Here is a 24018-nt window from a genome sequence, read left to right as displayed (position 1 = left end):
GGTCTCTCTGAAGAACTTTGGGATTGATCATGAGACATGGGAGATATCGCCACAGTACCACCCAGCATGGTGTGTCCACATCAAAGTAGGTGCAGTGCTCTATGAGCAAAGCAGAATTGCAGTAGCTAAAAAAAAAACATAAGGGACACCCATTTGAAGCCATCTCCACTCCAAACATTCATATGGACACCCTGGTAGAACCTCTGAGCTTGTATTGGTTTGATCAGCCACAGCTGGACACACTGTACCTTGACCCCAACATAGTGATGTCATTTTGGTCTTCTTAGACACAAGGACAACAACCAACCATCCCTTTTTTTTCCCGCCTTCCCATTGTAAAAAAGAAAAAAAACAGTTAAGCAAAAACCAATTGACTCAACGACCACATTTAGCAGTGTATGCCATACTCTGTCCTCCACTTCTCTACTGGAAGGAGAGAGGTACATTTTTTTTTTTGCAGGGCAATTGAGGGTTAAGTGACTTGCCCAGGGTCACACAGCTAGTAAGTGTCAAGTGTTTGAGGTCGAATTTGAATTCAGGTCCTCCTGAATCTAGGGCCAGTGCTTTATCTACTGCACCACCACTGAGCTATCCTGAGAGGTACATTTTCTCAATTCTTCTTCAGGGCAAGATAGGTCTTTATAATTATGTAGGGCTCAGTGAGAAGAATCAGATTTGCTAAAGACTCAACTCCTGCTTCTTTGAGCACTACATAACCACCCTGCCCTGTTTGTCAGTGAAGCACCTCCAGAAGGACCACTGGTAACAACACTGAAAAAAGTGAAATCCAATCTACCATGGTGGAGCAACGTCCATATGTATTTCTTTGTTTTGTTTTTTTTTGTTTTTTTGTTTTTTGGTGAGGCAATAAGTCACTTGCCCAGGGTCACACAGCCAGTAAGTGTTAAGTGTCTGAGGCCGGATTAGGGCCGGTGCTCCATCCACTGTGCCACCTAGCTTCCCCTCATATGTATTTCTTTTGGGTTTTTTTGTTCTATTTTTTGGTGAGGCAATTGGGTGGCTTGCTCAGGGTCACACAGCTAGTAACTGTCAAGTGTCTGAGGCCGGATTTGAACTCAGGTCCTCCTGAATCCAGGGCCGGTGCTCTATCTACTGCACCACCTAGCTGCCCCCCCTCATATGTATTTCTTACTGCCTCTTCTGAAATTCTTATTCATTACTTTCTTTTCTAATTTGGAGGTAATTGGGGTTAAGTGACTTGTACAGGGTCACACAGCCAGTAAGTGAGGTGGTATTTGAACTCAGGTCCTCCTGACTCTAGGGCTGGTGCTCTGTTCACTGTGCCACCTAGTCGCCCCCCAATTTGGCTTTCATGGTCTGTGAAGTCTCCCTCTTTAGAGAACACTAATCTCTAATTATGCTTCACTAAAAAATCTCTCCCTAGAAAGTGATCATAGATTAGTCTTGATGACCTCTAAGTGCCTTTTAGCCTTTTAATTAGGTTTCTAAGGTTAGCTGCAAATTCAAAGGCTGTCTTTTTTTTTGGTTCGGTTTGGTTTGGTTTTTCAAAGCAAGTGACATGATAACTCCCACTAGAGGGTGAGATTTGCTAAGATAAAATGAGGTTCATGCAATGAAGAACTTTGTCAGCATCTTTCTCTCCTGTCCTCAAACTATACAAGTTTGCTGAACTCAACATAGAATTTATGTTGTTAGGAAGAAGGAAGCCTCCTTTCCAATACTGATAAAATACTCTGCCTTTAGCGGATGTAATTTATTTATTTTTCTTTTTAAAGTAATAAACATTTTTATTTATAGTTTTGGGTTCCAATTTTTATCCCTCCTTCCCCTCCCTTCTCCCTTTCCTGAGGTGGTAAACAGATATACATTATACAGTACGATTATGTAAAATATTACCATATTAGTCACTTTGTATATGAAAACTTGAATAAAAGAAAAAAATGAAAGAAAATGAAAAATAGCATATTTCAGTCTGTGTTCCATCAATATCAATTCTTTCTTTGGAGGTGGTTAGTATGCTTCATCATTAGTTTTCTGGGATTGTCTTGGATCATTGTATTGTTGAGAATAGATAAGCCTTTCACAGTTCTTCATCAAACAATACTGCTGTCTCTGTGCACAATGTTCTCTTGCTTCTGTTCTCTTCACTATACTTCATAAAAGATTTTCTAAGCCTTTCTGAAATCAAAGTGAATGTTATTTTAAAATACTTCCAAAAATATATCTATTTTAAAAATTTGAAGTGGTCATTCATTCATTCAACAAACGTTTATTAAGCATCTACTTTTGTGTAAGGCACTGTTATAGGCAGTGGGAAAATATAAGGTAAATAAGATGTTATCCCTGCCTTCAAGGTACCAGACAAGGCCCTCTTCTTCATTAGAAGGTTGTCGTTGAGTCGTTTTCAGTGGTGTCTGTCCTTCTTGATCCTATTTGGAGTTTTCTTAACAAAAATCTTGGAGAGGTTTACCATTTCTTTCTGAAGCTCGTTTTACAGATGAGGAACTAAGGCAAACAGGGTTAAGTGACTTGCCCAGGGTCACAAAACTAGTAAGTATCTGAGGCTGAATTTGGACTTGAGTCTTCTTGACTTCAGGGCAGGCACGCTTATCTACTGCACCACCTAGTTTTCCTTAGAAAACCTTAGGAAAAGGTTTCAAAACCATCATGCAAAGCATCTCCATTTATATTAGCTTATAATTGATGTTGGTCCCCCATTTTATCATAACCATATCTTACTCTTGATTGGTATTTTGAATTTGCCTATATTGTTATGATTAGTTATGGGAGAAGTTAGAATGATAATGGGAAACAACCATTTATTATAAAAGACTAGTGTAAAAAAAAAAACCCACTATGTTAGAGTCTGTGAAAGATGCAAAGAGAGCTTACAATCCATCAAGAGTGAAAAGGCAACATGTAATGCTAATATAATGATACAGAATTGTAAAATAGGTGAGAACCCACTATATGTCATATTGGCAGAAATAGAGGACAAAAGTTGCCTCCCTTCCAATGTGACTGAATGCCCCCCTGGGCAGATGGAAACTCAAGTCCATTAGCATGCCACCTGCCTGGGGCATGCAAAGAGACCCAAAGACAGTCAGGAGTAAGATCTGGAGGATTTTCCATTGATCCCAAAAGAAAAGATTTTAAGAGCCGCCCAGGGCTTTTTCGTATGTATGATACCAAGGCTTCTTAGCCTAGGGAGTTTCACAGAAAAGGTAGACTACCTTCCAAAGAAGTTTTAGCAGCAAATGCCCCTTGGAGTAGATGGCCGCAGTAGCTTGGTAGAGAAAGATCAAATGGAAGTCTCAGAGGCACAGAAAAGTGCTATCTGTGTAGGAAGGCTAGAGCTTCAATGGACGATGGCTGTGGAAGCAGAGTAGAGCAATTGCTGAGGTGATGGGGACCACATCAGTGGTGGTGCTGGTGGTGGTGCTAATGATGCTGATGCTGCTGGTGCTGCTGGTGCTGGTGCTGCTGGTAGTGCTGGTGGCGGTGCTGGTGCTGCTGGTGGTGGTGATGGGAACAGGAGTAGGAGCTGGAGAAGGAGTAGTAAACAACAACCACTAATATTTAGAGCTTTGAGGTTTGCAAAGAACTTTACATATGGTTTCTGGAAGATGGCTACATGAAAGTTATTACAGACACAATTACATTTTCTTACCTAGGAGCATGGAAGAGAACCACTGGATTAAACACTATTTCTTTGTGTACAGAGTCAGGTGAAGACTTGAAAATGAGCCTACAGGGACAGCTAGGTGGTGCAGGGGATAGAGCACTGGCCCTGGATTCAGGAGGACCTGAGTTCAAATCCAGCCTCAGACACTTAACACTTACTAGCTGTGTGACCCTAGGCAAGTCACTTAACCCCAATTGCCTCACCAAAAAAAAAAAAAAAAAGGAAGGAAGGAAGAAAAAAGAAAATGAGCCTACAGCTTGATCTCTTATTATTGACTTTGTTATTCTGTCCTAATCACATTGTTTGCTGTTTGACTCAAGGCTCATGCTTAGTTTTTTGGTAGAGAATGCACTTATTTGGGGGCTCAAGATACATTTGAAAAATTATATTTACCCCTGTCATTCACCTCTTGGAATTCGAGCGAAAGGTTTGGAATAGAGTGTGCAGAGATTGGGATAGGGCTGTGTTCTCTAAACTCTGAGGGGATTTCAGACATCAGGGGAAGGGTTATTGTTCTTGTTCAGTCATGTCTGACTCTTTGTGACCTGTGGACCATACTGTACAAGGGTGTTTTGTGGGCACTGGAGTGGTTTGCCATTTCCTTCTTCAGTGGATTAAGGCAAACAAAAGCTAAGTGACTTGTTCAGGGTCATACAGCTACTACGTGTCTGTGGTCCAATTTGAATTCAGGTCTTCCTTACATCAAGCCCAGTGCTCTATCCACTGAGCTACCTACCCACCTCCAGGGAAATGGAGGGAAGAGAATAAGTATTTATATAGCACCTACTATGTTCCAGGCATAGTACTAAGTGCTTTTTTTTACAAATATTAGATCATTCGATCCTCCCAACAACTCTGTGAGGTAGGTGACATTACTATGAGAGTTTTACAGTTGAGAAAACAGGCAAATGGAGATTAGGTGACTTCTCTGCTAGCCCCATGAACCCTGCCTATGAGGATCTGCTTCCTGTTCTGCCTGGTTCAATGACATTTCTGACTACTACAAGAAAGGCAAACAACTGAACTTTCATGGTTCTTAATCCAGGAATCTGGGGTGCCCTGAGGAATGAGGGTCTAGGCAAGTCCCCCTACGGGGTTGAGTTTTTTTTTTTTTGGTAAGGCAATTGGGGTTAAGTGACTTGCCCAGGGTCACACAGCTAGTAAGTGTTAAGAGTCTGAGGCCGGATTTGAACTCAGGTACTCCTGACTCCAGGGCCGGTGCTCTATCCACTGCACCACCTAGCTGCCCCAGGGTTGAGTTGTAAGCCACATGAGAGGTCTGTAAGAGAACCTTGAGAAATAAGATCTTTATCTGCTCTCCTACCTGGTGGTGCTCATGTTTCTGGATGAGTGGTCTGAGGTCTGGAGATAGCAGACGTGGACAATTATTATAGACTCTTATTTGGGGGAGGATTTTTGGAGAATGCCTCCCAACGCAAATAATTGTTTGTAGGGTGTGTTAGCAAATATCAAAGCACCATATGCCCTCTGTTGAACAAAACTACCAGACCGAAGTCTGGGAGGGCTTTGGAACTGGGTCTGTTGCCAATCTGGATGTAGTGGCTGCAGTGTCGTGGGGTGCTGGACATGGAACCATATGATCCTCCTTGCTGAAGGCAAGGCAGCTGTTTCTGCCCAACAGAGCCCCTCATGCTAATTTGTTGGGGGGGGGTTAGTGTGTGTGAGGCAATTGGGGTTAAGTGACTTGCCCAGGGTCACACAGCTAGTAAGTGTCAAGTGTCTGAGGCCGGATTTGAATTCAGGTCCTCCTGACTCCAGGGCCAGTGCTCTATCCACTGTACCACCTAGCCGCCCCCCTCATGCTAATTTGAACAAAGTTTTGTCCCTGACCTGCTCCCAACTAGAAAAATGGCCTTTTTTCTCCTTATTAGGGAAAGAGATTTGCCCTTCTGCTAAATAACAGCTTTGTCATTATTCCCTTGACCACCAAGGTTGGGTACACCACCTCCCAGAGGCCATGTCTACAACTAATCAGTGCCACATGAGGAAAGATAGGACTCGGATCCAGCAGTTTCTCAGATCCAGCCTCCAGGAAGACACACGGAAAGGACAGAAGGCTTTTGGTCACTATTCTGGTTGAATTTCTCCTGCCCTTCTTTATCCCTTCCCTGGCTCACAGTGACAATATTGTTGCCCCCCTCAAAGTGTTCCATATTCCCTTGAGAAATAATTCATAGCCTCCTCAATTAGCAGACCTACTTTTCCCCTGAGATGATTCAGACAGCTCCTTCCCGGAAGAGGTCCAAGGTGTGATATTGTTGGGAGGTGCCCTACTTTCTCATGACACAGTGGAGGTGAAAATGGCTTTGCATAAGTTATGGTAAATGTATGCTTAGCTGACTTGGTCACCATCCCAAGTTCCTAAATGAAGATATAGGAGAGTCCTCTTCCAGTTCCTTCAGAAGAGGGGGGAAGGGGCAGCTAGGTAGCACAGTTGATAGAGCACCAGCCTTGGATTCAGGAGGACCTGAGTTCAAATCCGGTCTTAGACACTTAACACTTACTAGCTGTGTGACCCTGGGCAAGTCACTTAACCCTAATTGCCTCACCAAAACAAAAACAAAAAACAAACAAACAAAATAAAGATTCTTACCTTAAAAAAAAAGAGGGGGGAAGACCATCAGCAGAGGCTTCTAAAGGAACAGAAATTTTGTATTTCCTATCATGGGGTTCTAAAGGAAGGGGACATCCTGGCTGGTGTGCTGAGGAACACTTCCTTCCAAGGCGATGATAGTACCAAGAAAGCCTGGGTAGTGACATTGGAAGCAGGACAAGCTGCATGCAAAAGGGTCATGCTCTCTTAGCTACCTTTGTACAGATGATCCTGACCCATGATGAGAACTGATGACTGTGCCCTAAGTGTTATCATCTGTGCTTATCACCGTGATGTGCTGCTCCTGCTCAGTAACACAATTTTACATTAGGAGAGCTAATGTGAACAGTGAAGATTTGGCATATTTGGGACTCAGTCCTTAAAAGGGAAAGTAGCTAGCTACATGGCACAGTGGCTAACATAGTAGGCCTGAAGGTGGGAAGACTCATCTTCCTAAGTTCAAATCCGGTCTCAGACACTTATTATCTGTGTGATACTAGGCAAGTCACTTAAACCTGTTTGCCTCAGTTTTCTCATCTGTAAAATGAGCTGAAGAAGAAAATAGTAAACCACTCCAGTATCTTTTATAAATCATTATAAATACCCAAATTAGCTATGAGGGACCTATGAAGGAAGGCACTATCTACATCCAGAGAAGGAACCGATAAATAGAAGTATGTATAGAATGATTGTATATTATGTTATATATGTGTGTGTATATACACACACACACACACACATATATATATTTGTCTAGTGGTAGCCATCTCTAAGGTGAAGGGGGAAAGAAAAAGAAAAAATTTACATGATAATTTTATTATATATTTAAAAGCAATAGCAAGTTCATGATAGAGTTGCAATTGCATGTGCAATCATTTTTTAAAAAATTCTACTGGGGGGCAGCTAGGTGGCGAAGTGGATAAAGCACCAGCCCTGGATTCAGGAGTACCTGAGTTCAAATCCGGCCTCAGACACTTGACACTTACTAGCTGTGTGACCCTGGGCAAGTCACTTGACCCCCATTGCCCTGCAAAAAACCAAAAAAACCAAAAACCAAAAACAAACAAACAAAAATTCTACTGTTATGAAAATTCTTGTTTTATTTCTTAAATTCAGAATAAAATAAATAAAATTTGAAAAGATGAAAGGACACTCTCAAGGTGTCTCTGAAGAATTTTAGAATCATTTGTGATCCATGGGAGACACTGGCACTGAACCACCCAGCTTGGCGTGCCTGCATCAAAGAAGGCTCTGTGCTCTATGAGCAGAGCAGAATTGCAGTAGCTCAAAAGAAACACGAGATGTACTGATTTAGATACTTCCCTGCTCCAAATGTTCATATGGACTATTTGTGCCTGACATGTAGTAGAGCCTTCTGATCAGCCACAGTCAGACACACTGCACCCTGACCCCAGCATCATGATGTCATTGGTCCTCTTTGAGTACGAAGGACAAACAACATTATACCCTACCGACCGGATGGATTTATAGGTGGAGATAAAAGGAACTACTTCTACCTGAACCAGTGCTGTATCCATGCTATGGATAGTTAGACCTTTTCTTAGTTGTTAGACAATTTACAAGCATCTTGTTTCTTTCCAATTCAAATCTGAACTACCAGACTGGCCTGAGTCAGGTATTTTTGACAATAGTCTGACTTGATTGCTAGTGCCTTTGCAGATGGGCTAAACCAGGTTGAGGAGAATTGAAAGGCCTCAAACCCAGTGAGGTAGGGGAGTGTCTACCCCAAGCATGTGAAGACTTCCCCCAGATGAGAACAATGTGTTCCAGTGACTGTGAAGGCAGCTGAAGCAGGTGCTATGGAGAGCTTAGAGCTAGGCCAAACATCTAAGAGGCCAAGGTCATCCGCTGCATCTCAGGCCATTGCCAGTTGTCTTGACTTTTGTTCTGCCACTGGACATTGATGACTCTGGAAGAGAGAGTGAGGCTGAGGACTTTACAAGTCAAGATATCTCCCCATGTTGTCATCGGTCCTTTTTGAAAATGAAGGACAGGGGCAGCTAGGTGGCGTAGTGGATAAAGCACTTGCCCTGGATTCAGGAGTACCTGAGTTCAAATCCAGCCTCAGACACTTGACACTTACTAGCTGTGTGACCCTGGGCAAGTCACTTAACCCCCATTGCCCTGCAAAAAAACAAAACAAAAACAAAAAGTTAAAAAAAAAAAAGAAAATGAAGGACGGACAACAACATACCTGCTTATAACTCAAACATTTGACAGTAACCTTGGAATCAGAGCCATAAATAACATGAAGAGCACCTTTGCCATGTGCCAAAATCAATGTGCATCTTTGGTGTGATGATTCCCTTTCAGGAACTTCAAGGCATGGGGTGTAGAATCTCTCATGACATTCTCAGGGGCTCTGGCCAACCCCTTCTAATGTGACTGTACTTACTGGAGGAGTTATCTTTTATGTGATTGTATTCCTTTCCTACTCCCACACTTTCCATTCCAGTAAATTTGCTGAAGGCACAGTTACCTGCCCACATCAAGGAATTCGAGTTAAGTAGGATCTTTGTTACTCAGTAACTGCGTAGTAGGTTATAGTTGGGTCTGAGTACTAGGAAGCAATATTGTGACTTTGAAATAGGATTATGAGTGTGATCTTCTTTATTGAAATACAGTACCTACCAAGGGCAGGTAGGTGGTACAGTGGATAGAAGGCTGGGCCTGCAGTCAGGAAGATCCTGAGTTCGAATTTGCCCTTAGACACACACTAGGTGTGTAACCATGAGCAAATCTCTTCACCCTCTTAGCCTCAATTTCCTCATCTGTCAAACGAGCTGGAGAAGTAGATGGCAAAGCACGACAGTATTTTTGCCAAGAAAACCCCAAATGGGGTCACAGAGTCAGACAGGACGACAACAACAACAAACCATTGCCTGCAAAAACCTATTACTTAGGGGCAGCTAGGTGGCGCAGTGGATAGAGCACCGGCCCTGGAGTCAGGAGGACCTGAGTTTAAATCCGGCCTCAGACACTTAACACTCACTAGCTGTGTGACCCTGGGCAAGTCACTTAACCCCAATTGCCTCACCAAAAAAAACAAAACAAAAAAACCCTATCACTTACCTAGGAAAGTGAAGCTTCAGTGCAAACACAGTTCTGTTGGGTAGATGAGAAATTCTGATGAAAAGTTATGTCCCATCCCATTCAGACTGCAGTTTTGCCTTATAAAGGATAATCCCTCATATTTTAGTGGGGCCTTTCATACCTAAGTAAATGATTCAGAATTTTGAGTAGGCTCATTCTTACCTTCTCAAGGATATGAAGCTTTGAGTACCTCATCTGCACATGAAAAGGCCAGGAAAGCAGCTGAGGATCAGGGAGACTTTCCTCCCATTTAGGCAATGAATCAGTCAGTATTGGGGGTTGGGGGATAGGACATGGGAATATGAGTTACTGAACAGTTCTGCTCATTATCCCATCCCACTCTACCTCAGATTCACTAAGAATGTCTAATGTCATAGAAATCCTGCTGATCTGCCCAATTTGTGCTAGTTCCAACTTTAATTCACCTGGTGAAGACTCTATTATTCACCATTTTCTTTCCAGGGTATGTAAATCTGATTTATGACTTTGGCCGTGGCAACACTCCCTTTTGTGTCCCATCTGTGGTGCTTATGGTCAGGTCACAGTGACATTTTCATCTGAGAAAGGCTACTAGAGTTCCTAACCAGAAAGTTCTCTCAGACATCTTTTCAAGGAGGGAAACAACAAGAACCCCAAACAACTGTGGAATGTGGTGGAATAGAACAAGACAGGAGAGCTGGTTATCTTCAAGGGACCCACATCTTTCAAATTTCTCTTTTGAGTATCATATATAATCTGACCTCATGGGATCTTATTCTCAGCTTGCAAGCTGGGCAAGGTAATAATTAAAAATTTAACTCCCAGTTTGTTTGCTTCAGGCTTCTCTGGGCACATATATGACTGGATTGCTCAGGAATGATGGGATTCCCAATTAGTACACGTGGAGCCTAGTCACTTAGAATAGTCTAAAAGCAATGCCACACGGTGCCAGGCCCTCCATTTACATATATACTTGCTTGCAAACTCTTATTAAAATGAATGTAACCACAGACCTCATGTTTGCTTAGATTTATTTTACACTTAATTAGGGTTTTGGGTTTATCAGCATTGCTATTTGCCCTGGAGGGAGTGAGGGTAGTAATCAGAAGCTCGATATAGATTATAATTTAATTTGGGCACCTCTGTTCTTTATAGGTGCTTCTAAATTGATCCATGATGTAGACATGTCGGACATTTGATCAAGTCTTCCATATTTTTTGGTTATCTTCCCCATTTCCACCTTGCTGTTGCCTAAGTAGCCTGGGAGTCTCATGTAACCTAAGGTAAAATAGAGGGTATAAGTACCACTTTCTGTTTTTTTCAACTGATTTACAAATAACAATTCTTTTCTTTTTAAAAATATTAATAAAATTAGTGTAGCTGTCTTTTGTTTTAATATCAACTTCATTTCCAGATGGTAGCTAGGTGGCACACTGGGCTTGGAGTCAGGAAGACTCAAATCTGGCCTCAGATACTTACTGGGTAAGTCACTTAATCCTGCTTGCCTCAGTTTCCTCATCTGTAAAATGGGCTGGAAAAGGAAATGGCAAACCACTCCTTTTTCCAGTATATCCCTCCTTGCTTTCCCCTCTCAGAAACAAAGAATAAAAAAGGAAAAGAAAAAAATACAGTTCAATTAAACTAAACAACACATTATGTCAACCAGTATATGCAATATTCCATCCCCAAGGACGCTTATCATTCTATAAAAAGAGGAGATGCATTTTTTCATCTCTTCATTAGGGACAAGCTTAGTCCTTATAATTATACATCATTTAGTTTCTTTTTTGTTTCTGTTATTTCCATTCATTGTCATCAGGTGCATATTTTTCCTGGTTCCGTTTACTTCATTCTGAATTAGTGCATGTAAGTCTTCTCGTGTTTTTCTGAATTCTTCATATTCATCTTTTCTTATGGCTCAGTAATATTCCACTATATTCACATACCATAATTTGTTTAGGTTGTCTCCAATTGATGGGTACTTTCTTTGTTTCCAACTCTTCACCACCACAAGAACTTCTATGAATATTTTGGTGAGCATGTGACTTTTCTTTCTGTCTGTAATCTCTGAGGGTATATGCCTAGCAGTTTGATTTCTAGGTTAAAGAGTATGAGCATTCTAGTTAGGTTTTTTTGTGTGTGTGTGAGGCAATTGGGGTTAAGTGAGTGACTTGCCCAGGGTCACACAGCTAGTAAGTGTCAAGTGTCTGAGGTCGTATTTGAACTCAGGTACTCCTGAATCCAGGGCCGGTGCTCTATCCACTGCGCCACCTAGCTGCCCCTCTAGTCACTTTCTTAACATAATACCAGTTTGCTTTCCAGAATGGTTGAATCAATCCACAACTCCACCAACAATGCATTAATGTGCCTTTTTTTTCCTCTAGTATTTACTAGTAGGGACAGCTAGGTGGCGCAGTGGATAGAGAACTGGCCCTGAAGTTGGGAGCACCTGAGTTCAAATCCCACCTCAGACACTTCTAGCTCTGTGGCCTTAAACATCCAGGGCCATCTCCAGTTGTCTTGCCACTGGACCCAGGTGGCTCTGGAGGAGAGAGTGAGGCTGGTGACTTTGCACAGCCCTCCTTCACTTAAATCCAATTCAGTGCAAGCCATGACATCACCTCCTGATGCCATGGTCTTCTTCAAGAATGAAGGACAGGGCAGCTAGGTAGTGCAGTGGATAAAGCACTGGCCCTGGATTCAGGATTATCTGAGTTCAAATCCAGCCTCAGACACTTGACACTTACTAGCTGTGTGATCCTGGGCAAGTCACTTGACCCCCATTGCCCTGGAAAAAAAAAAAAAGAAGAACAAACAATAACAACGTGTTTACTATTGCCATTTTTTGTCATTGTTTTCATGTCACTGGATGTGAAGTAGAACCTAAGAAGTGTAACATTTTCTTTCCTCCAGTACACCTATGATTCATAATGTATACAATATATCTCTGGCCCCTCATCTCCCATTTTCTTGAAGGCTTATGTTAAGGGCTAAAATTCTAGCTAAACTGTCTAAAATATCTAATGAGTGGTCGCCAATAAATTATAAGCTTTAGCAAGAGTTAGGTTTTTAAGCATTTATTCAGGAGAATAAGAATTTGGTAAAGAGAGAGAAAAAAGGCCTAGATTCCTATCTATTAAAGGGAGAGCAGATTTCTAGCTCCGCTCTCCACCAGAGTCCAAAGGAAAGCGAGAGAGACCGAGCGCCAGCCTCTTCCTTCCTCCTCCCACTAGCCCGCATCACTTCCTGACACCAAAGAAAAGACTCCTGGTCTTGCCCTCAAAGACCTTCGCTTCATGGGCAGAACTCTTCTACAGTAAGTCTCCAGCAGGTGGCGTCATTCCAATCGTTACACTTACAAAAAAGTCTGTAGGACCATAGATTTAGAGCTGGAAGGGATATCAGAAATCATCTTAGTCCAACCCCTTCATCTGACAGATGAGGGAACTGTAAGACAGAGGAAAATTGATTAGTCCGAGGCTACACAGATAATGAGTCAGGATTTGCACTCAGATCTCCTGACTACAAATGTAGAACTCCTTCCTAGAGATCCAAACTGTTATTCTATGTTGTCTGTAATCATTTGGTGACAGTCAGTCCTTCAATAAAACCTGCAAGAGAAAAGGTACAACACACTAGTGTCTGAGACCACATGCCATCCTCAGAATGACCACCTATACAAATGGTACATAAACAAATCTCACAGAATACATATGGTTAATTTTGTATTATTATTTCTTGTTTGCTTATAATCTCTGGTGAAGGACCATGGAATTTGGAAGCAGAAGAGACCTTTGAGATCCCTCAACACCCCCCTCCCATTATATAGCTAAGGAAACTGTGTGATAAGTTCAAGGTCACAGAGGTAGTTCAGTAACTGATCAGAAGTTTGACTCCATCTGTATCCCATGCTCATGACATTGGACCCCCACGTCAGTAGTTCATGTTTGTTGAATTGAATTCATTGATCTCAGGAGGGAAGGTAGAAAAATGATTGCTAGACAATGAGGACCCCAAAGAACTGTGAACAGAAAAGATCTGGTTCCCAATGGGGAAAACTTTTTGCTAGCAAACTTTGTGTGGGTATTCCCTCAACAGGGACAGAATGAAACCGAGCCTTGATTGCTATCCTTTCTGATTGTCATCTCTACATCCTCCATAAAGAGAACTGGCATTGGAAGCCTTCTGGTTTAAAATATTTTATGGACTACATTGTAACTTGATGTAGTAAGCTACTTATTAGATTTGGGCAGCTAGGTGAATAGAGTGGGTAGAGTGCTAGACCTGAAGTCAGGAAGACCTGAGTTCAAATTTGGCCACAGATATTTATTTATTAGCTGTGTGACTCTGGGCAAATCGTTTAATCTTTGCCTCAGTTTCCTCAATTTCCTCTGTAAAATGGGGATTATAATAGCACCTACCTCCTATAATTAATATAATATTTGTAGGGGCAGCTAGATGGTATAGTGGATAAAGCACCAACCCTGGAGTCAGGAGGACCTGAGTTCAAATCTGGCCTCAGACATTTGACACTAGCTGTGTGACCCTGGGCAAGTCACTTAACCTTCATTGCCCCGCAAAATATATATGTGTGTGTGTGTGTGTGTGTGTGTGTGTGTGTGTGTGTGTGTGTGTATGTGTATAATATTTGTAAAGTGCTTTGCAAAACCTTAAAGAGCCATGTACATGCTAATTATTATATTATGATGTAGTTGATTTCAAAAGGAAAGTGTAAGAGAATCATAGATTTAGTCCTGGAAGAGAGACAAGAGTGGCCATTTAGTGATCACCAAGAAATAACATCTTACAGTCTGCTTTGCCATTGCCTTGATCTCCTCACCTGTAGTACTATCCTTGGACCAGATCTCCACAATCCAAGATACCCAGCTCTCCTCCCTTCCCCCTTTCTCCCTACCCTTAGTTAAACCACCCAGTTTTGGTGCTCTATAAGGTTCTGAACCATTCTCATTTGTGAGTGAATACAAGTTCACCTAACCCAGGATATGTAACCTGCTCCAGAACAGGCTTTACCTCTATCCATCCCTGACATTTTGACATCTGTTCTGTTATCATAAGCATTTCCCTCCTTTCCCCCTGCCTACCCTTTGCTCTGGGAATAGTAGTTAATCCCATTCTACCAATGCTTTAAGGCATGACAATGGATGACAAGGAAGGTGTGACAAATTCATTATTCTATGGTTCCTCCCACCATTCTTGCAGCTCCCCAGACCAAAATCTTCTTCCTTAGCCATCACTCCCCTACATATTTTGCTTTCCCCTATTAGAAATGGAGGCACCTTAAAGACAGGGGCCGTCTTTTGTATTTGTATCCTTGTCACCTAGCACAGTGCTTGGAAAATGGTAGGCACTGGGGGCAGCTAGGTGGCACAGTGGATAGAGCACTGGCCCTGGGTTCAGGAGGACCTGAGCTTAAATCCGGCCTCAGACCCTTAACACTTACTAGCTGTGTGACCCTGGGCAAGTCACTTAACCCCAATTGCCTCACCAAAAGAAGAAGAAGAAGAAGAAGAAGAAGAAGAAAATGGTAGGCACTTAATTATGATTTGTCATTCATTCATTCATTCCATTTATTCAAGTGGGGCATAATGGATGGAGCAGAAGGAGCTCTAGACTTGGAGTCAGGAAGCTCTGGGTTCCAATCCAACCTCAAACACTTGCTAGTGGTGTGACCCTGCTTGAGATTCTCCATCTCCCTAGTTCTTAGTTTCCTAGATGGTCTCTGGGCTTCCTTCCATCTCTAGACCCCTGGCTCTCTGACCCATCTTCCATCCTTCTTATCCTCTGGTCCTAGTTTTTGGGGGAGTTGCAAGGGGTACAGGAATGGGGAGAAGTACAATGTCGGTTCCAGTTTAAGCTTGACTCTCTTCCAATAAATACCTAGCTCTCTCTTTATATCCTTCATCAGTCTGCATGAGGAAGTTAGCCCAGGAAATAGGAAACAGGGTAGGGAAGGCTGCTGTGCAGAAGTGTGGGTACCACTGATTGCTTAAGCCAAGTCATACTGAAGCCCACTAAGGGGGAAGGTATTAAGTAGGGGCAGAGTATGTTGCTGGTAGATTGGGGTAGACTGAGTGGAATATTACAGAATTAATGCAAGGGGCATCAATAGGATCTTAGGATTTAGAGCATGGGGGAAAAGGAGAGGAAAAGAGAGAATCGAGGGAAAGAAGGGAAGCAAAGAAATAGAAAGGGAACAGAAACAGAAAGGAAGATGGAAGAAGGGAAGCAAATCTAAAATTCTAAGAACTGGAAGGCTTTGTCTAGAGATCTTCCAGTCCAGATACCCTCATTTTGCTTTTCAGCAAACAGCGGTTGAGGGAGGGTCTGAGCCAAAGCTAGTGAGTGATAGGGCCAGCTTTTGAACCCAAGTCTCTCAGGCCAGTGTTCTTACTAGTCCTGGGGGATGGGGTGGAACATATACCATACCCGGGTCTCATAGGAGAATTGATTCAACTCCTGGAGGTACCCGCTGTCTGTATAGTCTTGGGGGAGGTAAGATTCGCCCTTGAACTCAGCTGCCCTGAGGGGCCGCTCCAGCTAAGACTTGGCTCTGTATACGTGGCAGTGGGAAACAGGAGTCTTAATCCCGGCATTTCTCCATAAAAGTAACCGAGGCCTGACAGTGCAGCGACACGCAACCGGGGACTGTCCAGTCCACCTAAGGGCCCAGGGGCTGCAATGCTTAGCACCAGGAATGAGCAGGAGGGAGGGAAAGAGAGTGGGAGGAGGAGGAGCAGGAGCCGGTGCTAGCTGTTCGGCTCCGCCCAGACAGGAAGAAGCGCCCCGGACACAGCGCACATTGGGCCGAGTATGGAGGAGTCGCCACCGGTGAGCCAGCCCCGTGTCCTCTGAACCGGAGAAGCTGCCGTGCTGCCGTAGTTCCAGCCACTCCGACCCAACCGGCCGTACTACCCTGTCGGAGCAAGAGGCGAACCCGCATCCATGCCGGTCCCGCTGCACCGGCTTCTGCAGCTGCTAGCGCTGCTGCTCTTGCCCCTGCCCGGTCCCGGGGTGAGTGAACGAACGAACGAACGATCGGGTGATTGACAGGAGGGTCCCCCCCTACCCCGCTCCGCGATCGGATCTAGGCTAGGGCCCAGGCCGGGAGCTCACCCGGGATAGTTAAGAGCGGGGTCCGTGTGCTCTAGAGAGCAGAGAACCGGGGACGGTGCGCCCGGGAGAGCTGAGAGCGGGAGGTGGCAAGCCCCGGGGAGTGGAGAACAGGGGCTGTGCGCCTTGGAGAGCCGAAAGCTGGGGCTATACGCTCGGGAGATAGGGCTGTGCATAGAGATCTGGGACTGCCAGGAAGGCGCGAGGGAGGAATGACTTGGGCAGGTTGGGGGAACTCTTTGGCCAGGTCACTGCCCCTTCTGGTTTGCCCCCCTTTCCCTTATCGAGGCCAGAGTCCAAGCCCAGGTGCTCGCCGCCCACTCCCTTTCGGGGTCTCTGCCCGTGGGAAACGCCCGTCTGGCTGAGGCTTCTAGGAGGGAGAAGGAGGAAGTTGTGGAGCCTGGAACTCCACTTGGCCGGGCCGTTGGCAATTTGGAATTCATCTGGGAAAAGCCCTGCCCCGTGTTGTAGGAAGGGAGCTCCAAGAGGAATCTTACTCCTTAAAGGAAGCCTGAAGAATACTGGTGTTCTTCCCATATGCTGCTTACCTAGTTAGCCCGAGGTTCACTTTGCCCGAATTTTTTTTGGGGGGGGGGTGGAAATGGTCTGGTTGGTTTGATTAAACAGGTGAACTGACTCCACCCTCCCAGGTAATGAGTACAATTCAACAAGTTATTTTTCAGAGCCTGCTATCAGTCAACACACTGTTATTAGGTATCTCCTAAGTGCTTTCTAGGGCATTGTGGTAGAGTTCTGGCTCCGGAGTCTGAGGACCTGGATTTAAATCCTCCCTTTGACATATACCACCTATGGGACCTCTGGGTAAGTCACTTAGCTTTCTAAGACCTCAGTTCCTCATCTGTAATAAGAGTAGGTTGGACTAGATGGCTTCTGAAGCCCATTCCAGCACAACATCTTTGATCCTAAGTGTCAGACAGAAATGTGTACAGAGACCAAAATGAATCATCCTCTGACCTCCAGGAACTTACATTCTATGAGGGAAGTATGTATATACATAAGCATACAGGATAATTTTTTTTGGAGGGAGGGAGTAACTACCAATTGGAATCATTAAGTCAAAAAACTATTTAGAACCTACTGAGCAGCCAGTGGCTCAGTGGCTAGAGCACTGGGCCTGGAGTCAGGAATACCCAAGTCCAAATCTAGCCTCAGACACTTCCTAGCTGTGTGATCCTGGGCAGGTCACTTAACTTTTGATTGCCTGACAGAATGGATCCCACTGGAAAAGGAAATGGTAAATCACCTCAGTATCTTTGCCAAGAACAGCCCAAATGGGGTCATGAAGGGTTGGATTTGACTGAACAACAAAAAAGCACCTGAGGGGCAGCTAGGTGGTGCAGTGGATAAAGCACTGGCCTTGGATTCAGGAGGACCTGAGTTCAAATCCAGCCTCAGACACTTGGCACTAGCTGTGTGACCCTGGGCAAGTCACTTAACCCTCATTGCCCTGTAAAAACAAAACAAAACAAACAAACAAACAAAAAGCACCTACTACGTGCGATGCACCGTGCTGACTGACCCTGGGGATGCAAAGAAAGGTGAAAGACTGTCCCTGCCCCAAAGAGCTCACAGTCTAATGGGGCAGACAACATACAGACAACTGTGTCCAAACAAGCTATTGTTTGGATGTTGGGAATAATCAACAAGAGGGAAGGCACTGAGATTAAAGTGTACAAGAAAGGCTTCTTTTTTCTTTCAACATTTAAAAAAATTTTTTTTGGTGAGGCAGTTGAGGTTAAGTGACTTGCCCAGGGTCACACAGCTAGTAAGTGTCAAGGGTCCGAGGCTGGATTTGATTTCAGGTCCTCCTGAATCCAGGGCTAGTACTCTAATCCACGGTGGCATCTAGCTGCCCCACAAGAAAGGCTTCTTGCAGAAAGTGGCACTTTAGCTGAGACTCGAAGGAAGCCAAGAGGCAAAGATGAGCAGGGAGAGAGTTCTAAGTATATAAAAGTAACTAGTCCTGACAAAGAGTGCCCTGTGTGAGGAACAGCTAGGAGGTGCGGGCCACTGGATCACAGAGGATATAGGCTTAGATAAATATAAGAAGACTGGAAAGGTCGGATGGGCCAGGCGATAAAGGGCCTGCGGAATGCCCAGCAGAGGATTTTATATTTATTCCTGGGGGTGATGGGAAGCCAGTGGAATTGATTGAGGAGGGCAGGAGGAGGAATGATGTGGTCAGACTTGCACTTTAGAAGCATCCCTTTGGCAGCTCAGTGGAGAATATATTCTAGTAGGGCAGGAAGACCAACCAGCAAATTATTGCAATGGTGCAGGCATGAGGTGGCTAGGGCCTGCATCAGGGTAGTGGCAGTGTTGGAAGAGAGAAAGGGGTATACATAAGAGATGTTACAAAAGTAGATGACAGGTGGGGCAGCTAGGTGGCACAGTGGATAGAGCACTGGCCCTGGAGTCAGGAGTACCTGAGTTCAAATTCAGCCTCAGACACTTAACACTTACTAGCTATGTGACCCTGGGCAAGTCACTTAACCCCAATTGCCTCACTTAAAAAAAAAAAAAGTAGATGATATGTAAAGTGTAGGAGCCAAGCTCTGAAGAAACTAGAGGTTGGTTCTAATTGTTGTTGTTTAATTGTTTCTTCAGTCATGTCCAACCCTTTGTGACCTCCTTTTGGGGTTTTCTTGGCAGAGACAGTGGGGTGTTTGGCCATTTCCTTTCCCAGCTCATTTTACAGATGAGGAAACTGAGGCAAACAGTTAAGTGACTTGCCCAGGACCACACAGCTAGTAAGTGTCTGAGGCCAGATTCACATTCAGGAAGATGAGATTTCTTGACTCTAGGCCTGGCACTAGTAGGCACAGATAAGGAGGGAGTCCATTCCAGGCTTGAGGGACAGCCTGTACACACCTAGGGAGATAGGTGTCATCTGTGAGGAACAGTAAGAAGGCCAGTTTGGTTGGATTGTGGAATTCCTGAAGGGAAATAGGTTGGAGCCAGGTTTGTGAAGGTACTTTTATTTGCTTCAGGGTGCAGCCAGGAGACACTGGACTTTTTTGAGCTGGGGAATGACATGTACTTTAGCAACATCTGTTTGGATGGATTAGAGAGGGAAGAGACTGGAGATAGAGGAACTGGAGCAGGAGGCTCCAGGTAAGAAGTGATAAGAGTCTAAATGATGGTGGTGGCTTTGTGACTGGAGAAAACCAGGATGGGTGAGAAATATTGTGGAGAAAGAATCTACAAGACTTGTCAGCTCGTTAGATATTCGGGGTGATGGAGAATGAGGAATTTATTTTTTTTTTTCAGATTCTGACACACCATTTATTTTCTGTCAGACACTAAAATACAACATGAATAACTAAAATAGAGCTAAACCCTATCGGGTCTTAACACACGAGAAGAAATTTCATTTCTCAAAGGCTACTGTAAGAATTCAGGCCCATATGCCTGGAATAGTCTTAAGTCTGGTCTCCTCTCCATACTTCTGTTTAAAGCTATGGCTTCTATGAAATCAAAATGTCGTTAAAAATGTCCACGAGAATGAGGAATTTCTTATAGATTATTCCAAGGTTGGAAATCTGTAGGCTGGAATAATAGCATTACTCTTTACAAAAATAGGAAGCGGGAAGAGGAAGGAAGGGAATAAGCATTTTTATATAGCACCTACTGTGAGCATTTTGGGGGGCAATAAGGGTTAAGTGACTTGCCCAGGGTCACACAGCTAATAAGTGTCAAGTGTCTGATGCTGAATTTGAACTCAGGTCCTCCTGAATCCAGGGCCGGTGCTTTTATCCACTGCGCCACCTAGCTGCCCCCACCACGTGCATTTTTAAATATACCACCTACTGTGTGCCGGGAGCTTTCCTTTGATTCTCAGAAAAACCCTGGGAGATCAATGTTGTTATTATCCCCACTTTACAGTTGAGGAGGCAGAGGTAATAAAAGGCTAAGTGACTTGCTCATGGTTACACAGTGTCTGAGGCTGTATTTGAACTCAGGTCTTCCTGACTTTAGGTCCCCTACTCTATTTACTTGACACCTAGCTGGAGTGGGTTGGGACGAAAGATAAAGGGTTCTGGATTGTACAAGTTCACCTTAAGCTGCCCACCAGCCACCTATTGATGCTGGGACTGCAGCTGAGGAGAGAGAGAGAGAGAGACAGAGACAGAGAGAGAGAGAGACAGAGAGAGAGAGAGAAAGAGAAAGAAGGAGAGAGAGAGAGAGAGAAAGAGAGAGAAGGAGAGAGAAGGATTGTATATAGAGATTTGGGAGTTATCTGTATAGAAATTATAATTGATCATGGAAAAAGAGCTAGGGCTTTGGGGTGTGGAATATAGAAAATGATCTAGCAAAATAGAGAAGGAGCCATCAGGCTGGTAGGAGGGGACTCAGAGCATTGTCATGACAACAGAGAGAGGAGAGCATCCCCAGGAGACCCAAGGAGGAAAGGGTGGTCTCTACTGCCAAATGCTTCAGAGAGGTCAGGAAAACATGGATTTGTCCTGGATTGAGAAAAAGCCATTGATTTATCATTTGAAATCATTAGTAACTTGAGGAAGATTATTTTCAGTTGAATGATGTGGTTGAGAAGAGAGTAGAAGGAGAGGAAGTGCAGATAGTTTTTTTTTTTTCCCTAGGTGTTTAAAAGGGAAGAGAAACAGGCTGATATCTGGAAGCTATGATAAGGTCAAGGGAGGATTTTTAAGGAGGAAGGAGGCTTCAGTGTAGACAGCAGGGCAGGGGGCAGTAGGAGAACGAGGGGATGATCATGGGGATGTGGGACAGGGTAGCAGTGCAGCTTGGTTTATGGGGGGAAAGAGCACCGTTTTGTAGTTGCAGGAGCTGGGTTTTAATCCTGGCTCTGTCCCTCTGTGACCTTGGGTAAGTCACTTAACCCCTGTACCTAAATTCCTCATCTGTCAAAGCAAAGGAAGTGGACTAATCTATTTTAGAGTTCTCTTTCAGCTCTAAATCTAAGATCCTAAGTAGAGGGGCTGGCCTTGGCAAGGAGAAGGGCCACCTTTTCATCAGCAACAGGGGGAAAGGAGAGAATGAGGGATGTTGTCAAAGGTATTGAGATGTCCAGTTGGGGAGAAGGATGAATTACCTCCAATTTCTTAGTAAAGCATGGCTTGAGAAGAGAAGGTCTGGGGGGCAGCTAGGTGGCGCAGTGGATAGAGCACGGGCCCTGGAGTCAGGAGGACCTGACTTCAAATCCTGCCTCAGACACTTAACACTTACTAGCTGTGTGACCCTGGGCAAGTCACTTAACCCCAATTGCCTCATGAAAAAGAGAGAGAGCTTGAAGGAGGTCTTTAACAGTGTCTTTTAGATTAAAGAATTAATTTAGGGAGGAGTGAAAAGACTGCTTTGTGTCGATGAGAACCCAGGTGAGATTAGATGACATCAGTTTGTAGTGAACCCAATGAGGCTGCTTTGCATGATTTTCTTCACTGTTCAGTAGCACATGAGTAGGTGGGGGAGAAATAGGTGGTGAGAATAATCCAGGATTGGGATTTGATAGGGCAAGATTGGGGTGGGGTCTAGAGTACAGGATAGTGTAATGTGGAACTGGTTAACTGTAGGTGAGCCTTCTAAGACTTCAGGGGGGAACCCATAAAACTTCAGAACTCTAATGATCTTATTGCTGTTTTCTCCTTTTAAAAACATTCCTACACCTGTTTGGAAACTATTTGCATCTGACTGTTCAGTCACTGGACTCTGGGTGTGGGGGAGTAATGTTTTGTTTTATGTTTTTTTGGTGGGGCATTGTGGGTTAAGTGACTTGCCCATGGTCACTCAGGTATTCCTGAATCCAAGGCCAGTGCTTTATCCACTGTGCCACCTAGCTGCCCCAATGGGGGAGTAATGTAATAGGTAGTGCTTTAAGATATGCAAAGAGCTTTTAAAATGATCTCATTTAATCCTCACAATAATCATATTGGGTAGGTACTATAACTATCTCCATGTTCCAGAAGAAATTGAAGCAGACAGAAATTAAGTGACTTGCCCAAGGGAGGGACTAAAGCTGGATTTGAATTCAGGTCTTCCCTACTCCAGGTCCTGTGTTCTCTTCACCTAGTTATCACAAATGAAATGAACCAGCCCCCCCAGTGAGTACTTATCAATGATTCCTGGTTTAGTGCTCTAACCCCTGAGCTATGGAGCCATTCTAAGTATAGGTTCTAAGCCACATATTGCTGGGTAATTGTAGTAACTGTTTACATAATATTGTTCAAGTCGTTCCTATTCTATGGCAGATTATAGCCTTTAGCACAAATGCCTAGGCTCTGGTGAGTGATCTCTACAGCTCCAAAGGCTGGGGGTCTGCTGAGGGCCTGCCCATAAAGGGGTGGGAGGGGGAGGCATTGACACATGTGGGACATGAATTCCTCAGCGAGAACTTTGAAGCAGTGTTCTGCAAGCAAATAAAATATAGTTCATGCTCCTGGAGAAACCAGATTTTGGAAACACAACAGTAATGATGAATTTGGTGGTGAATTTTGAAAAATAACTAGTGTTTCAATAAAACAAAGTTAAGCATATATTTATAATAAACAATTTTGGCTCTAGAAAAGAGAAAAAAGAAAAAATAGTGTTTCAAGAAAACAAAGCTAATCATTATATAGTTATAATAAACAATTTTAGCTCTAGAAAAGAGGAAAAAAAGAAAAAATAAGTGGTGTTTTAAAAAAGATGGATAGTTATTTGATCACTTGTTCTCCGGAACAGAACATGAGAAGAGATGGGGTATAGGGTGAGGGTCCTTAACCTTTTCAATGTTATGAATTCCTCCAGGCTTCTGACAAAAGCCTATGCAGCCCTTCTCAGAGTAATATTATGTTTTGTTTTGTTTGTTTTGGGGTTGTTTTTTTTTTTTTGGTGAGGCAATTGGGGTTAAGTGACTTGCCTAAGGTCACACAGCTAGTAAGTGTTAAGTGTCTGAGGCTGGAGTTGAACTCAGGTCCTCCTGAATCCAGGGCCGGTGCTCTATCCACTGTGCCACCTAGCTGCCCCGTAATGTTTTTAACTACATAAAATACATAGGAAATCAAGTAGATTGAAATACAATTATCAAAAATATTTTTAAAAAAGAAAGAAAGAAAAAAGAAAACACAGACCCAGGTTAAGAATCTTTGATAGTGGATAGAGAGCTTCTGGTTCTGATTCAGATTGACGCTGGCTGTGACTCTGGGCAGGTCTCTTAACTTCTCTGGGCCTCAGGCAACTCCCTAAGGCCAAGAGCTGTGGAATAATGGATATGCAAAGTGAAAAAAAAAGACTAGAATGAAAAGCAGGCTTTCTTTAAGGAGATTGTACATATTTAAAAAATGTATTTGCTTAGACCCCTATCCTACTGCTCAGTACACTGTAGGAGCTTAACAATCACTTGTTGATTGATTGGGGGAATAAATAGGCAAAAAAAGTTGAAACTTGTGGCCCAGTCATAACAGGTGTGTGTTTCTTCTTGAACATTATGGTTCAGAACGTCACCCGACTATGTTGGAAAGCCATTATTAGAGAGATT

General features: G+C 43.7%; 1 protein-coding gene across 1 annotated transcript in view; it reads left to right on the top strand.

Moving 5' to 3' along the window:
• The first annotated feature begins 16194 nt into the window (after positions 1 to 16194).
• The window catches only part of ERN1 (endoplasmic reticulum to nucleus signaling 1), a 109700-nt gene continuing 101876 nt past the window's right edge, over positions 16195 to 24018 (top strand). The window contains 1 exon segment of the mRNA XM_043962751.1: positions 16195 to 16406. Coding sequence (XP_043818686.1) covers positions 16338 to 16406 — 69 coding nt within the window. The 5' untranslated portion in view covers positions 16195 to 16337.

The sequence above is a fragment of the Dromiciops gliroides genome, chromosome 4 (assembly GCF_019393635.1).
Source record: "Dromiciops gliroides isolate mDroGli1 chromosome 4, mDroGli1.pri, whole genome shotgun sequence".
In the NCBI taxonomy this organism is placed as follows: domain Eukaryota; kingdom Metazoa; phylum Chordata; class Mammalia; order Microbiotheria; family Microbiotheriidae; genus Dromiciops; species Dromiciops gliroides.
The sequence above is the reverse complement of the archived record's forward strand: the minus strand, read 5'-3'. Positions and strand labels throughout refer to the sequence as shown.